Source organism: Rhinopithecus roxellana, chromosome 4 (genome assembly GCF_007565055.1).
Source record: "Rhinopithecus roxellana isolate Shanxi Qingling chromosome 4, ASM756505v1, whole genome shotgun sequence".
NCBI lineage: Eukaryota > Metazoa > Chordata > Mammalia > Primates > Cercopithecidae > Rhinopithecus > Rhinopithecus roxellana.
The window spans coordinates 100,192,762-100,208,273 of record NC_044552.1 but is presented as its reverse complement, the minus strand read 5'-3'; the positions used below and the strand labels follow the sequence as shown (position 1 = coordinate 100,208,273).

Sequence of the window (15,512 nt, the reverse complement as noted above, 5' to 3'; positions counted from 1 at the left end):
GGCGACAGAGTGACATTCCCACACTCCATCTCAAAAAAAAAAAAAAAAAATCTAGTAAGGGAAAGTGATTCTCTATAGAACGTAAATTTTCCCCAGAAGAGACAGCTTTTCAAGGCCATTTCAAAATATGTCAAATAAATATATTTTGGGGTAACATATTTTTATTTCTTTCAGGTCCCACTATGTGTCATGTGATGTTATTCCAGAGTCAGGTTGGAACTTTCTTATTGCTACAGTATATTTTATCAGTCTTAAGATCTCCGTTTTAATGTTAATTCTGGTCAGTTGTGCCTAAACTCCAACGGGAGGAGGGTATAATGAGGCATGTCCAACCGCCCACCCCTTCCCATCAGGGCCTGAACTCATTTTTCAGGGTTTTTTGAGATTACCTTGGCCAAGACAGAGGTCCATTCCTTTTGGGGGTAGGTGGGTGGTGGTGGTGCTTAGAATTTTATTTTTGGTTTTTGTATTAGTCTCGTCTCACACTGCTAGAAAGAACTACCTGAGGCTGGGTAACTTATAAAGAAAAGAGGTTTCATTAGCTCACAGTTCCACAGGCTGTACAGGAGGTATGACTCCAGAGGCCTCAGGAAATTTACAATTATGGCAGAAGAGGAAGCAAGGACGTCCTACCATGGTGCAGGAGAGAGACAGAAAGAGAGAGAGTGCGAAGGGGGAAGTGCTACACACTTTTAAACGCACAGATCTTCTGAGAACTTCAGCATGGGAACGGCAAGGGGAAAGTCTGCCGCATGATTCAGTGACCTCTCACCAGTGCCCTCCTTCAACACAAGGGGGCTATCACTCCATATGAGATTTGAGTGGGGACACAGAGCCAAACCATATCAGTTTTCACGTGTATCCCAACAAACTTAAACATCAGCAATGTGCAAACCAGCATCCCTATATCTATTCTTGTCTCAACTGCACCTGCATACATCTGCATCTTGGACTCTCAAGGCCCTAACGTAATGGCAGAGTATTAACTCTACACTTAAATGACTGTGCCCCTAAAGTAGGGGTAGGAGGAGATCAGATCTAGCTTTCTTTCCCAAATCAGAATGCTTTCCACTTTCATGAAATAAACATACTTCTAGGAGATGTCTCCTTTTATTTATACAAACATATACACGGAACTGGAAGGTAATTTGAAGTTGGGAGGTGGAAAACTAAAGGTCAAAAAGGGAAGAAAGGAAAAACGTCCCTTGCAAACTCCAGCCCGCAGACCTCAAGTACGGGGGCGAGGTCCTCAGAACCGGAAGGGCAAGCGCTGGATGGGTCCCCGCAGCCCCGCGCCGCAGCCTCCGGAAGATAGGGGACGCTGTGGCGCCGGGCCGGGCGCGCTCCACCTCTCTCTATCGCAGGCGGGGCGGTGAGGTGGGGCGGGGCGTCTCGGGCGCTGAGAGGACGTGACCCCGCAGAAGGTAAGCGGCGGCGGGTGTGGTGCTGAGTGGCTGGGCGCCGGCCCGGAGGGGTCCGGGCGGCCGCACCATCACGCTGTCTGCCCTTCCTGGTTGCCCTGCCGGCCTCCCAGGGAGGGAGCGTCCTCTCGGGCAGCCCAAATCTTTGCCTCTCGGTGGACGTCCTGTACCCGCACCCCAAGTCGGTGGAGCTCTCTGGCCCCACAGAGCCCATTTCCCGTACTCACCTTGCGGGCGCCAGTCTGTTCGGTGCTTCATCCATGGACTCCCCCACCCCTAGAACTCTCTCGTTTCCTTCAGTTTCTTAGTGTCCTGGCTCACCAGACTCATAGTTAGGGGAGCATGATGGTGTTTTCAGGAGATGCCCCTTTTCTTTTGTCATTGTGCGGACACGCGTGCTGTTTCAGCCCTGCAACACAATGTGTAGAACTTAACTGAATGAAGTTTCTTCTGGAGGCTTCCAATGCGTCTCTGAGTAAGCCTTCGGCAGCGAACAGTAGTCCATGACATCGGGGGAAGCCAGATAAGACTCAGATTGTCAGTCCTCAGGCTGTCGCCAGCAAAGCCTTTCTCCTTTTTTCAGGGGCCGTAGTACATCCAAGAGATGGAAAGGTGCTTTGTTTTGTTTTGTTTGCTTTGTTTTGTTTAAGACAGAGTTTCGCTCTGTCGTCCAGGCTGGAGTGCAGTGGCGCGATCTCAGCTCACCGCAACCTTCACCCCCCGGGTTCAAGCGATTCTGGTGCCTCAGCCTCCCGAGGACCTGGAATTACAGATGTGCGCCACCACACCCGGCTAATTTTTGTATTTTTAGTAGAGACAGGGTTTCATCATGTTGGCCACGCTGGTTTCAAACTCCTGACCTCAAGCAATCCACCCGCCTCAGCCTCCCAAAGTGCTGGGATTACAAGCGTGAGCCACCCCACGCGGCGGGAAAGATACTTTTTTAAAAAGTATATTTTACCTTAAAAACAACATATATATAATCAGTTTTTAAAACAAGTGATTATAATTTTGTTTCTTAAATATTGTAATATATATGCAAAGGCCTTTTATCAGTTTAAAAGTAAGATGGGGTGAGGTGGTGAAATATTGGTGGGCTGGAAATTGAGAGACCTAGGTGATCGCACCCTCCTGGTAAGGACATCTCCCTGGGTCTGGGTTTCTCAGAAGGGGATGTAGAAGGGGGAGTTAGACTAAATGGTGAGTATGACAGTAGCTACCGTTCATTGAACATCTGCATCCTTTAAAATGTATTCGTCTTATTTAATGCACACATTTAGTACCTGTCTATGCAATAGATAGTAGTGCCCCTTTTGTAAAGATGGAAACAGAATCAGAGTTGGCACATAAAGACACACAGGTTATAAGTAGCAAAGTGAGAATTTGAGGTTATGCTAGATTCCCTCAAGCCATAAAGTCCTCTGATTCGATCCCAAACTTGTTTAAACTAATTTAAATTATTTTTAAGGTTTTCTGCCCCAAACTTCAAGTTAGTTTCTTAAGTATTAAGATAATGTGGCATGTGAAACTATTAAAAGGTGTATTATACTTTAATTAAAATATTTTGCCCATTTTATAATTCTCTGTCTATTAAAGGAACGGCTTTCATTATTAATAAGGTTCCTGCTCATTAACATTTTATGATTCTGGTCATTTTGTTTTGTCTTCTATTGAGGTACTTATTTCTAAAATACATATTTGAAGATTGTTTCCCTTAAAGTCATTCTTATATTCTTTATATCTTGGTCTAATTTGCATGTACAATATATTAATAGGTAGTCATGTATTCTGGAATAGCTCCCTGAGCAAGACTTTTACTGAAGGAGGGAAAAATCATTCAAAAATGACTACTCCTGACTCTCGGCGTAGGACCATCTGTACAACCTCTCACATTGGGTGTTACCAATTTCAGGGGCTTACTATTCTTATGCTTTGAGATGTAAATGACTCTCCTGGAGTTGGGTAAATAGGCAGTCCTTTATCTTTGCTTCTTTTTCCATTGCACGCCTCCATCACAGGAGGATGGACAGGAGAAAAAGGTAAAGAACATGGTTACCGGGGAGAAACAAATGAAGTAAATACAGCTTAGTTTAGACCTTTTTTACAGGCAGCTGTGAAATGTTCTACTCCTCTTTTTTTTTTTTTTTTTTTAAGAAAAGATAAATAGCAGTTTCTTAATCATGCATAGAAAAGGGAACAAGAAGTGGGTGATGGAAAAATGAAGAAGTAAGAGTGGGGCAGATTACACAGCCGGGGGTGCCTGATTAATTATTTTGCAGGTAGGGCCTCACACAAATTAATCCCAAAATTACTTAGCCAAGAGCAGTGTAATGCCAGGTTCCCAGCATCCCTGCTAATCTGCTTATGTATGTTTTATGTGATTACTGTTTTAACACAGTAAATGAGGTTTTTAAATCCAGCTTAAAAATAAATAGATCTTCAAAGTGATAATAACTAGAGATTGGTCAATATCATCTGTAAGTAAGTTAGTGACAGCTGTAATGGAAACAAAAAGAGTAAGGGAAGAAGGTGAAGAAACTAGTGGGAAGACTAGTTCTGATGAAAGTGTGCTAGACATTAACTGGTTTTGTCTTAGGTGCAGTTCACCTGAGTGGTAATGTCAGAATAAGTTATTGCCATGCTTTGACCTTATGATTAGTTCTGCAGCTTTTAAAATTGGAACTTGTATTAGTTTTGTACTTGAAAATGGCTAGTCAACTTAAACTTCAGGATTAAAAGTTTACTTGTTAAAATACAGATTTGTTTTCCCCAAAACAGTTTACACATCTGTGAAGAAATGACTTAAGGTTTTGCATTCTACCTGTTTTATTCAACTGGCACATCTTGAATTTATGTTTCAGTCATACTTGTACAGCCTTGTGGACCGGCATGTGAACAAATACAGAAGAATTTTCTCCTATGTAGAAAAGGTTGTTGTTGTTGTTGTTAAAATAGTTATATGTAACAAATTATTGGCTGCTGAGACCCTTTCTGGTCTCAGTAATCTGAATTTTTTTTAACAAAGTATAGATGGTTGTTAAAAAGTCTTAGTTTGATAGATGGTGTGAATAAGTTCATGCAATTTTGGGAGAACTGTTGTATCATCAGTGACTGTGGCTTATAAAGGAGAAGCAGCAATAAAACTGAGCTGTTTTATCCCACTTCTAATAAAAGAATGATAAATAATAGAAAATGTTACTCTCATACTTTCCAGAAAGTGTCAGTAACAGTGGAAATTGGGGTATATTAAATCTTTTAAAATATACATGTGAGTTTCCAGTCAAAATATTCTTTGTCATTTCTAGCAAAGAGTTAAACAGTGAATTATTAAGGTAAATGTGGGTGTCTGGGAGTTGCAATATAACCACTACTACCCTGATTATTTTATTGATTCATTGTAAAGGAAATACAGGTTCTGCTAAGGAAAAAAGGAGATCAAGCAATCTTACAACTAAAATTAAGTCATCACAATTAGTGTTAGAACACTAACTATATAGTTTTTTACAGACATATTTCATATAGGTTGAATTTCATAACACTCAGCATCACTGCATCCATTTAATTTTAAAATAGTGACATTTTTTGTTAGCTGTAACTAGTCTCTCTTTCTCTTTCTTCCCCCTCTTCTCCCCCATATATATATATATAAATGACAGCAGATCCCTTGTAGATAGATTAATGCCCTCCCTGAGGGGATGATTAACTCACTCCACACCTGAAGTCCAAAATTATATACAGTATATAATTTTATATACCCCAGGAGTAGAGTAATAATAATATATAATGTAAATTATATAATAAATTATTGTTTAATATATAATTTATTATGTTAATAAATTACATATATATTGTAATTAATATATAATTATATACAACAATTTTATTTAATTTTGGACATCAGGTATGGAGTAGTTCATCATCCTCAATTCCTGGCACATTATCATCCACACAAAGTATATGTAAATAAACTATGCTCTGAGGACCCTTCTGTGCTCTGCAATATGAACTTCTATACCCATCTTTTCCATTACCTTTTCTTCCTGATGAATAACTTTAATCTGTTTTCCACAGGCTATCTTTGCTTTAAATACACGCAGCTGTTTTCCAATAATAAATGGAAAAATGCTGTTTATGTCAGTTTCTGGTTAGAATGACTTTTACCTTTGTGTATTTGCTTTTTCAGGCCTTTATAGTATTTTTGTCTAATGCCTCAGTTTCATGTAGTAGTAGCATACTCTGAGGCTCAGATTCAGTTCTAATAACATGGCCATGGGTTAACTATTTTCTGCCTAATATTTCTTATAGGCTTGTCTGTTGACAGACTATAATATTCCTTCCACTTTAATGACTGCTTCATTTTGCATTTTCTTTCCCTATTTTAGTCCATTTATGTTGCTATAGAGGAATACTGAGGCTGGGCAATTTATGAAGAAAAGAAGTTTATTTGGTTCATGGTTCTGCAGGCTGTACAGGAAGCATGGTGTCAGCATCTGTTTCTGGTGAGGGGCTCAGGTTGCCTCCACCCATGGTGGAAGGTGATGGTGATCTGGCATGTGCAGAGATCGCATGGTAAGAGAGGAAGCAAGAAAGAGAGGGGAGGTGCTAGGCTGTTTTGAACAACCAGCTCTCCAGGGGACTAATAGAGTGAGAACTCACTTGCTCCCCACCCTCCCCCAGGGAGGGTATTAATCTATTCATGAGGGATCCACCCCCATGACCCAAACACCTCCCACTAGGCCTCACCTCCGACACTGGAGATCAAATTTCCACGTGAGGTTTGGGAGACAAATATCCAAATAGTACCCACATTTATAGTCAAACAAGTTTTTAGCACAGGGAGAAACATCACTGACACCTGGTATAGGCACCTGGTGGTCAACATTTGTTACTTAAATTCTAAATATCTTTATAAACACCATCATGGCTAAGAGAAGAAAAATGAAACACCAGCAGTTCTCATTAGAAGAAAAAAATGACGGTAATGGAAGCAGTAGATTGCTGCCACAATAAAGGAGAAATAGCAAAGAATTTAACACCACGACCCCAACATTGTTCACATTTTTGAAAGATTGAGCCAAGATTGAAGAGAAAATTTAAAAAGGGATTCTGGGACTAAAGCTGAAGTGAATGTGAGGCCCCTTTTATTACTGTTTCTGCATTGTATTGGGTTCATGCAAGAAATGGGCATGTAACTGTGCTATAGAAAGCATTGGATTTTTGTCAACCTTGGGCATTGCGTTAGTCTGTTCTTGCATCACTATAAAGAAATTCCTGATGCTGTGTAATTTATAAACAAAAAAGGTTTAATTTGCTCACAGTTCAGCAGACTGTACAGGAAGCATGGTGCCAGCATCTGCCCCTGGTGAGGGCTTCAGGAAGCTTTCAGTTGTGGTGGAAGATTAAGTGGGAGCAGGCATGTCACATGGTGAGACAGGAAGCAAGAGGGAGGGGGAAGAAGTGTCACACTCTTAAATAACCAGATCTCATGTGAACTCATAGAGTAAGAACTTGCTCATTACCACAAAGATGGCACCAAACCATTCATGAGGGATCTGCCCCCATGATCCAAATGCCTCCCCCAGTCTCCACCTTCAACACTGGGGGTTACAGTTCAGCTTGAGATTTAGAGGGGACAAACATCCAGAGCTTGTCAGGCATGGTGAGTTTCAAGCAAGTGCAGGCTGCCTCAACAAACTTCAGGCATATTCTGGAATTGTTTCACAAGTTGCCTGTAGTGAAGAAAACACTGTTTTGGTAGAGAAAATTAACTTACATGCAGGAGAAACTTAAAAACAAAAACAAAAATTGCTGGTTACAGCTTCAATGGCTTGTGTGTTTGTTTGTTTTTGATACAGGGTCTAGCTGTGTTACCCAGGCTGGTCTCAGACTCCTGGGTTCAAGCAGTACTTCTACCTCTTCCTCCCAAAATAGTGGGATTAAGGCGTGAGCCACCCCACCCAGCCTGAATGGTGTTTTAAATGCTGATGAAACAGATGTTCTTGTTACCTTATCATATGCTTCATGCCAAAGGTAGACTTTGCAAAGGAAATAAACAGATTGATGATTGGTGTATTCTACTGTAATGCATTCTGGAACAGTTGTCTTTGGCAAGTCAGCTAACTATCAGTACTTCAGAAATGTTGCCCCGTGATTACCAAGCCAATACACATGCCTGAATAATGAGAAATGTGTTACTGAATGACTGATAAAGATTGACAAGGGAATGCAAGGAGCAATCCACAGTATCCTCTTGCTGATAGACAGTTGCTCTGCCCACACCATACTCCCACACTTGGATCATGTAGGAGTTGAGTTTTTCCCATTGAACTACACAGCCATTCTGTAGCCATTGGATCAGGGTATAATTGGCACAGAGAAAGCTCACTTCTGAAAGCAGTTTCTAAATGTAGAGAATGAAGAGAAAATGGAGAAAAGCAACATGAATAAGCCATTGACATAATTGCAGAGACTTGATGGTCTATAAAGTTATCTGTAATCATGAAATGTTAGCAAAACACAGGCATGATTCCTGTGGGATCCCCTGAGGCCCTCCTGTAAGAAGGCTGCAACCAAATGTGGTGTTTGAACCAATCTAGCACTCAACTGCTACTGTCATTGATGTCTCAAACCAGTTTGATTTTGAAGACTGTGTGGCTACAGATAGCAGTTTATTTCCCAAGTTACCAAATCCTGAAGTTGCTACAGGAGTGCTAACTGATGTAAAAATTGAACCAGAAAGTCATGGTGATAACGATGAAGAAGGCAACAATGATAATCATGACATGCATGAGGAATAAGTGATTGAACTGGCAACAGTGAACATTTCTGAAGCCTTTGCAAGTGTAGAAAGTGCTTAGAACATTCCTTTCTCTTCAAGCAGATGTTCCTCTTGAGGTGCGTACCTGATCAAGTGGTATAGATGAACATTCAGTGTCTACTGCGACACAATGTATTTTGAAAAGCCAAGTTCCTAGTTTTCTCCTTAACTATGAAGTTGTGAAAATATTGATTTTATAAAGTCTATAAAATAGTAAGCTTAATGAATACTTATACTGACCAGGTGTGCTGGCTCATGCATGTAATCCCAGCACTTTGGGAGGCAGAAGCAGGATTGCTTTGTGGCCAGGAGTTTGAGACCAGCCTGGGCAACATAGTGAGACCCTGTCCCTACCAAAAAAAAAAAAAAAAAAAGCCAGGTGTGGTGGTGCATGCCTGTAGTCCTAGCTACCTGGGAGGCTGAGGTGAGAGGATCACTTGAGCCCAGGTGTTTGAGGCTGCAGACTGCAGTGAGCTATGATCACACCACTGCACATGCATTCCAGTCTAGGCAATCAAGTAAGACTCTGTCTCAAAAAAAAAAAAAAAAAAAAAACTTGTACAAACAAATCCCCAATAACATTTACTGTACAGTGATTGCAGCATTTCCCCCAAATAATTTTACTATATTGTCATTTATGTCCATCTTTGGAAACTTTCTTTCTCCACCTCCCCTCTTTCAACCCTCACCTCCCATCCCAGCATTAGATGGCAGAGATGATAAACTAAGCTTTTGCCTAATAATACCTAGAAGAGAAAAATATTCCCAAAGTGCTGACATTTCAGCTAGGAAAACAAGAAGACAAAAGACACACTTGGATTTAATAGGATAGATTTAGAGTAGCTAAGATAAAAAAGGATATTCAGATTAAGGAGATAGCAGGGCATGTCCTACCCAGAAAGTTGCTGATTGGCAAAGGAGGAGTGAGTACAAACAGCTCCTTATCCTTACTGCTTGGGAAAATGAGTTTGTGGGTGGTAGTGGAGGAAGACAGAGGAGCAGTGGGGGAAACTGGCCAGGAGTGAATCTGTAGGAAAAGATAATGAGCAAAGGAATGCTGATCCTTGCCTCAGGTTGGGGTTCTGGAGGGGCTGTTGAAAGGCGAGGAGGAGTGAAAACAAGGAAATAAAGAAAGGAACAGATAACCTACTGGCCTCACCTACTCTTAGTCCTGGTTTCATGTGATACAACGTGACTCAGACCAACAAACAATTCTCCAGTCTTCTATAAAAGTAGGAAAACCTTTGCCCACAGCTTTTATTTTGAGGTGAAAATTAAAATAATGAATGAAATTACCAAATTAAACTTAAAACACCATTTACAAAGTGCATAATACAAAGTAATAAGATAACTGACATTCACCTTTGGTATGTATCTGGGTTGGAATTCAAAGAAAGAATTTAAGAATGACTTTTTAAAGAAATTTATCAGAGACGCACAATTATGAAGGGAAAAAATATACTATTTTGTTTTTAGATAATAAATCATCATTGATGAAGATGTCTTCAGCACCTGAGCCTCCAACATTCAAAAAGGAACTATCCAAAGAGAAAGACTTTCAAAGCCCGAGGCTCAGAGGGGTGCGCACAACAACCTTATTTCGTGCTGTGAATCCAGAGCTCTTCATTAAACCTGTAAGAAATATATCCAGGATAAGACTTTATGTTTAATCCAACCAGACTGTCAGGAAGTTCTGATTTTCTTGTAATTGATTTTATCATGGAAATTTTATGTTGACAAGACTTCCCTGTGAATAAAAGCAGGTGGAAGGATGATTGTAAATGCTGTTTCACATATAAATACACATATAAAAGTAAATATTTTAAGGGCATTTGAGAGTTATAATGGAAAATGGTTGCACTTTAATAGATTGGCTTCTCAAACTATCTAAAGTACTATTTTAATCATTGCATTAATTTGAAGACAACTTTTGTTGTTTGATCAGGTACTATTAGGTAAATAAGACCTTCCATTTAAGCAAGGAAACCAAAATGAAAATCTGACCATTCTTACATACTGCAGTTCTAGCCTGTAGGTAATATTTTAATCTAAGCAATATTACAGATACTTTGTGAAAAAATTCCAAAACATTTGATTTGATGAAATTCATTTATTCATTAGAGGTTCTGTCACCCAGGCTGTAGTACAGTGGTACAATCATAGCTCACTGCAGCTTCAAACCCCTGGACTCAAGGGACCCTCGCACCTCAGCCTCCTGAGTAGCTGGGACTACAAGTGCACACCTTCATGCCTGGCTCCTTTTTAAAATTTTTTGTAGAGATGGTGTTTCAGTATATTGCCCAAGCTGGTTTTGAACTCCTGGCCTTAAGCGATTCTCCCACCTCAGCCTCCCAAATTGTTGGGATTACAGGCATGAGCCACCATGCCTGGCTGAGTTTATTTTTAAATAAATGTAGATTCTATTTTAAAATAAATGTAAAATCAAGTTAAAATAAAATATGATAAATATTTAAGTGTGTTGAATCTGATTAGAATTTTAGTAACACAGTTACCAGTGTAAACTGTTAAATAGGTCAACTTAATCAGATCATTAAATCAAGGTAAAATATTTTAAAAGCTTTGAACTAATGTGTTCTTTTTTTTTTTTTTAATTAATTTATTTATTTATTTTTATTATTATACTTTAAGTTCTAGGGTACATGTGCATAACGTGCAGGTTTGTTACATATGTATACTTATGCCATGTTGGTGTGCTGCACCCATCAACTCGTCAGCACCCATCAATTCATCATTTATATCATGTATAACTCCCCAATGCAATCCCTCCCTCCTCCCCCCTCCCCCCTCCCCATGATAGGCCCCAGTGCGTGATGTTCCCCTTCCCGAGTCCAAGTGATCTCATTGTTCAGTTCCCACCTATGAGTGAGAACATGCGGTGTTTGGTTTTCTGTTCTTGTGATAGTTTGCTAAGAATGATGGTTTCCAGCTGCATCCATGTCCCTACAAAGGACGCAAACTCATCCTTTTTTATGGCTGCATAGTATTCCATGGTGTATATGTGCCTAATGTGTTCTTTTAATTGCTAAAAGCATTTCAAGAATTGTAAATTTAAACTGCTCTGAGTCCGTGTCCTTTCTTAGGTGTTCATCTAAGTGAAAATGTTTGACTCTTATTTTGAAATAGAAATGTCACCTAAAGGAAGAAACTGAGGCAAATTAATATATGTAGGGAGTTTATTTGGGCCAAGGTTGAGGACTGCAACCTGGGAAACACTTCACAGTAACCTTGTGAAGCACTCTGGAGAAGAGGAGAGGGTGGAATTTTTCAGAAAAAAAGTGAATCAGGAGGGGGGCAAGTACAAAAGTTGCTTTTCAGTAATTTTCATTGGTTTGCACAAATGACATTGATTAGTAATTGGCTATACATTGTTGAATTACAGAGTATGAGTTATAATGTCTAGTGGATGGCATTGTAAGGTTAATTTATAGCTATTGGTGGTGTCAGTCCAGAGCCCACATAGCAGGGGCTTCAAAATTATTACTTAGCTGAAGACGTGACTGCTAGCTCATTCCAATGCCTCTCTGGGCCTGATAATTTAAAGGGGGCTCACATTCCTCAGTTAAAGAGTTTCTTTTATTTCTCAGTAGTAGGACAGCAGGTATGGTGACAGAAGCAGAAACTATTACTTGTATCACTACTGTGCGTTTACATTGACCTAAGAAAGGCCAATTCGTTGAGTGTGAACATGCAAAGAAAATGGTCTAAGGTACAGTTTCAGGAATAACAAAGTTAATAGATAAAATACTTTTCTGGAGTTGTGAACAACTTTCCTGTATTTAAAAGCTTTTTCTTTTTTGGGGTGGGGGGGCTGGACACCATGACTAACGTCTGCAATCCCAATACTTTGGGAGGCTGAGGTAGATGGATCTCTTGAGTCCAGGAGTTCAACATACCGAGACTATCTCTCTACAAAAAAATTTAAAATTAGGCTGGCCACAGTGGCTCACGCCCGTTAATCCCATTACTTTGGGAGGCTGAGGTGGGCAGATCACTTGAAGTCAGGAGTTTGAAACCAGCTGGCCAATATGGTGAAACCTCGTATTTATTAAAAATACAAAAAAATTAGCCAGGCATGGTGGTGCACACCTGTAGTCCCAGCTACTTGGGAGGCTGAGGCAGGAAAATCACTTGAGCCCAGGAGTTTGAGACTGCAGTGAGCTATGATTGCACCACTGGACTCCAGCCTGGGCAGCAGAGTGAGATCCTGTCCCTTAACATCAACAACAACAATACAGCTTTTCTGTGTGTGTGTGTGTGTGTGTGTGTGTGTCTGTGTGTGTGTGTGTCTGTGTGTGTGAGGCTGAAAACATAACTTTGCCTCTTAGGGTCTTGGATTTTCCAAGAGTAAATCAAGGTTAGCAGCATAACAGCTGTTCCAATCACTAAATTTCTTGAGGTTATGGAGTAGGTTCCCAGCGAAGAGTGTATACATCATCATTTCTGTGCCTAATATATAAAAGGTTTTTTGCCAGTTATTCATGACTTGGGCAAGAAGAATAGCGTGTGTACTTCATTCCTCACTTCCTAATAAAATGAACTAATTTGAGGTTTGCAAATGGAGAGACTTGGGCCCAGGAGCCAGGAAGTTAAGCAGCTCCTCCACTTCACACAGATAACATTGAAAACTCTGGGTACCAGACCAGTTTTCCTGCCCCACTCCTTTCCCAGCTGTCACCTTCCTGAGGGTAGAGGTCTGAGATGTCCAGGGTGTAGATTGGAGAAAGACTGGAGAGGAGAAGCAAGAGTCTTCTATAATCTGTGGATAATCAGTAGTTTAGCTAATTGAATAAAGAACTGAATAAATGATTATAGTTGAAATGTTGCCATGGTAAGGCTAGTGTTGTAATAAAGATGTGGCATGTCAGGAGGAAAATGCAACTGATATTTGGGTCTCCTCAAATTGTTAGTCTTACTAAAGCTTTATAATTTTTTTTTTCTTTGACAGAACAAACCTGTAATGGCTTTCGGATTGGTAACTCTTTCACTTTGCGTGGCATATATTGGTTATCTGCATGCAACACAAGAGAATAAAAAGGACCTCTATGAAGCTATTGATAGTGAGGGGCACAGTTATATGAGGCGGAAAACATCCAAATGGGATTAGTAGTGCTGGTTACTGCAGATGCATGTTTATTAAGCGTTCTGAAATCTTCAAATGAAATACCTTGTGAGTGTACAGTATCATATTTCTTGTTCTAGAACATGCTAATGAAGACAGAAGATAGCAGTTGGAACCAGACAACTGTCGTAAATTTTGTCCTTTCACAGCCGTTATCTCATTCTTTTTCCATAGAGTGAGCTTCATAATATTTTTCTTTCCTTGCCTCTTATAAAAGTGCCATGAGAATGGAAGTTGTTTTTGTTAATTATTAAATTCTGTATAATAAAAGTACCCATGCTGTTAAATTTGCATGATGTTTTAAATATTTTAAGATGAATTATGCTGGTGCAGCTGTCGTGAAAGTTTAGTTCTGTTTTGCTACTTGCAAAGGAAATGTTCATGTTCTCCCTGGCGTAGAACCTATATTTTTAAAGAAAGATAAATAGAAAATTTAAAGCCTGAAGTCAATATTAAAAATATGAGATATGAGAAACTGAGTTGGCTGTGACAAGTAGTTCTTATAGTGTCACACAAATGGTTCATATATTTCAGTTTCCGTTTTAGCTATTTTTGGGGCAGAATTTTATTTTAATGGAAAAGATCCTTCCACTCAGCTACTAAAATAAAGATTAAATAAGAATATCCCAGAGTAATTGGAGTTTTCTTTAAAAAAGAATGTTTTACTGAGGTATGATGATTTTGACTACAACTAAATGTTATCTATTTTAGTTTTTGTAAATTAATGTTACAGTAATGTTGTAAACATAAGACCAAGTGTTCTTATAGTTATTTAAAAACTACAACTACTCAATAGATAAGAAATAGATAAGGTCTTCTTATTGTACCAGGTTTACCTTACATACTTTTTTTTTTCTTTTGAAGTTATATGCCAGCAGGCCTTTTTGTTTTTTTTCTTTTCAGAATGTTTCTTATTCTCTGAAGCATCAGCATTTTGAAGTGTCTTTTATGGAAGTGGGGACAGAAAAGGGGGTGAAAATGAGTGTAAACAAAGCCGAGCTCCACAGTCAGCACTCACTGGAGGCGGGCAGCAGAATGGCCTTGGTTGTCCTGGCACCTGGCCCAGGGGTCTAGGACAGCGGTCAAGGCTAGGCCCCTGTGTCTGGCCAGATTCTGCCTTATAGAATTCAAATCTTTATCACAAGGGTTCTGGACCTGTTTCATTTCTAGAATATACCTAATTCTCCAAATCATTGTAATTGGGCCTTAGTAGTAAATCTCACCTCTGAAGTTTTGCTTCAGTTGCTATTAATATTACCAAGTAATAATAACAGCACAGGCAGAGTTTATCATAATGTTATTTTTAATTTATCATACTTTATTGTCGTTTTATAAGGCACATGAATATGTAATTATGTGTGATTTGTAGATATTAAAGAACTTAGCTAATTGAATTTACATGTAACTAAATAAAATCTTTACTACTGAGCCCCAAATATTTATTTGGTATGCCTCTCTGTATAATGTACTTCCTATAGTTTAAAATGCACTTCAGTGATACAAAATCCCTTTTAAAGACCGTCTTTTGTTTTTGGTTTCCCTGTGTATTTTGGCTGTCACAAAACTAGGGTTCTTCTGTTTTTAACTTATGCATTTAATGACACATTGCCATCTTTTAGAATTTTTTACTATTTAACAGAATAAGTTGATGGTTGGTGGCAGAGGAGATATTAGGCGCGTGAACTGTCAAGAGATTGCAGTGCAGGAGGGCAACAGAAACTGTACAAGGTGCAGACTTAACTCATGTAAGATCTGTGTGAATCAACCAAAGTAACTAGAGTCAGTCAAGCACAAAGCTGTGAAAAGTAGTGTGAGGAAAGAATCATACTGAATTTTAGGAACAAGTACCTGACTACTGTACTTTTTACAGAATGGCTACAAGTTGTAGGACAGTTTTTGTGTGTGCTGGTGTCAACGGCTGCCTGGCTATGTGTTGATGTTTTCATCCTTTCTCTTTTGAATGAGGGTATAACCATCAAAAATAAAATACCTTTCAAATAGTCCGAAGATTCTGAACATTGAACTTCACCTGATCCAATCCTGTCAGTTTATGGTTAAGACAATAGGCTGAGAATGGCTAAGAGATTTACCAAAGATCATGGTGATTCAGACTAGAACCTGTATCTTCTTGCTC

The 15,512-nt window shown here is 39.5% G+C and overlaps 1 protein-coding gene across 2 annotated transcripts; it reads left to right on the top strand.

The window, feature by feature from the left end:
• The first annotated feature begins 1,385 nt into the window (after nucleotides 1-1,385).
• On the top strand, nucleotides 1,386-14,814 carry SMIM8 (small integral membrane protein 8). 2 transcript variants are annotated; one of them, XM_010387957.1, is made up of 3 exons: nucleotides 1,386-1,424; nucleotides 9,715-9,872; nucleotides 13,205-14,814. In XM_010387957.1, the coding sequence occupies exons 2-3, from the start codon at nucleotides 9,732-9,734 to the stop codon at nucleotides 13,361-13,363; spliced, it is 300 nt and encodes a 99-aa protein (XP_010386259.1). In that variant the 5' UTR covers nucleotides 1,386-1,424; nucleotides 9,715-9,731; the 3' UTR covers nucleotides 13,364-14,814. The 2 variants fall into 2 exon arrangements, with proteins under 2 accessions (XP_010386259.1, XP_030785247.1); XM_030929387.1 differs by lacking the exon at nucleotides 1,386-1,424 and adding an exon at nucleotides 5,804-5,990.
• Nucleotides 14,815-15,512: the final 698 nt, after the last annotated feature.

What these genes read in the sequence shown, in the direction of transcription:
- SMIM8 (XM_030929387.1), top strand. Translation starts at nt 5,873, where the DNA reads ATGGTTCTGCAGGCTGTACAGGAAGCATGGTGTCAGCATCTGTTTCTG. An exon ending in GCATGTGCAGAGATCGCATG is followed by an intron (nt 5,991 to 9,714) that starts GTAAGAGAGGAA and finishes TTTTGTTTTTAG; the next exon opens with ATAATAAATCATCATTGATG. An exon ending in CAGAGCTCTTCATTAAACCT is followed by an intron (nt 9,873 to 13,204) that starts GTAAGAAATATA and finishes TTTCTTTGACAG; the next exon opens with AACAAACCTGTAATGGCTTT.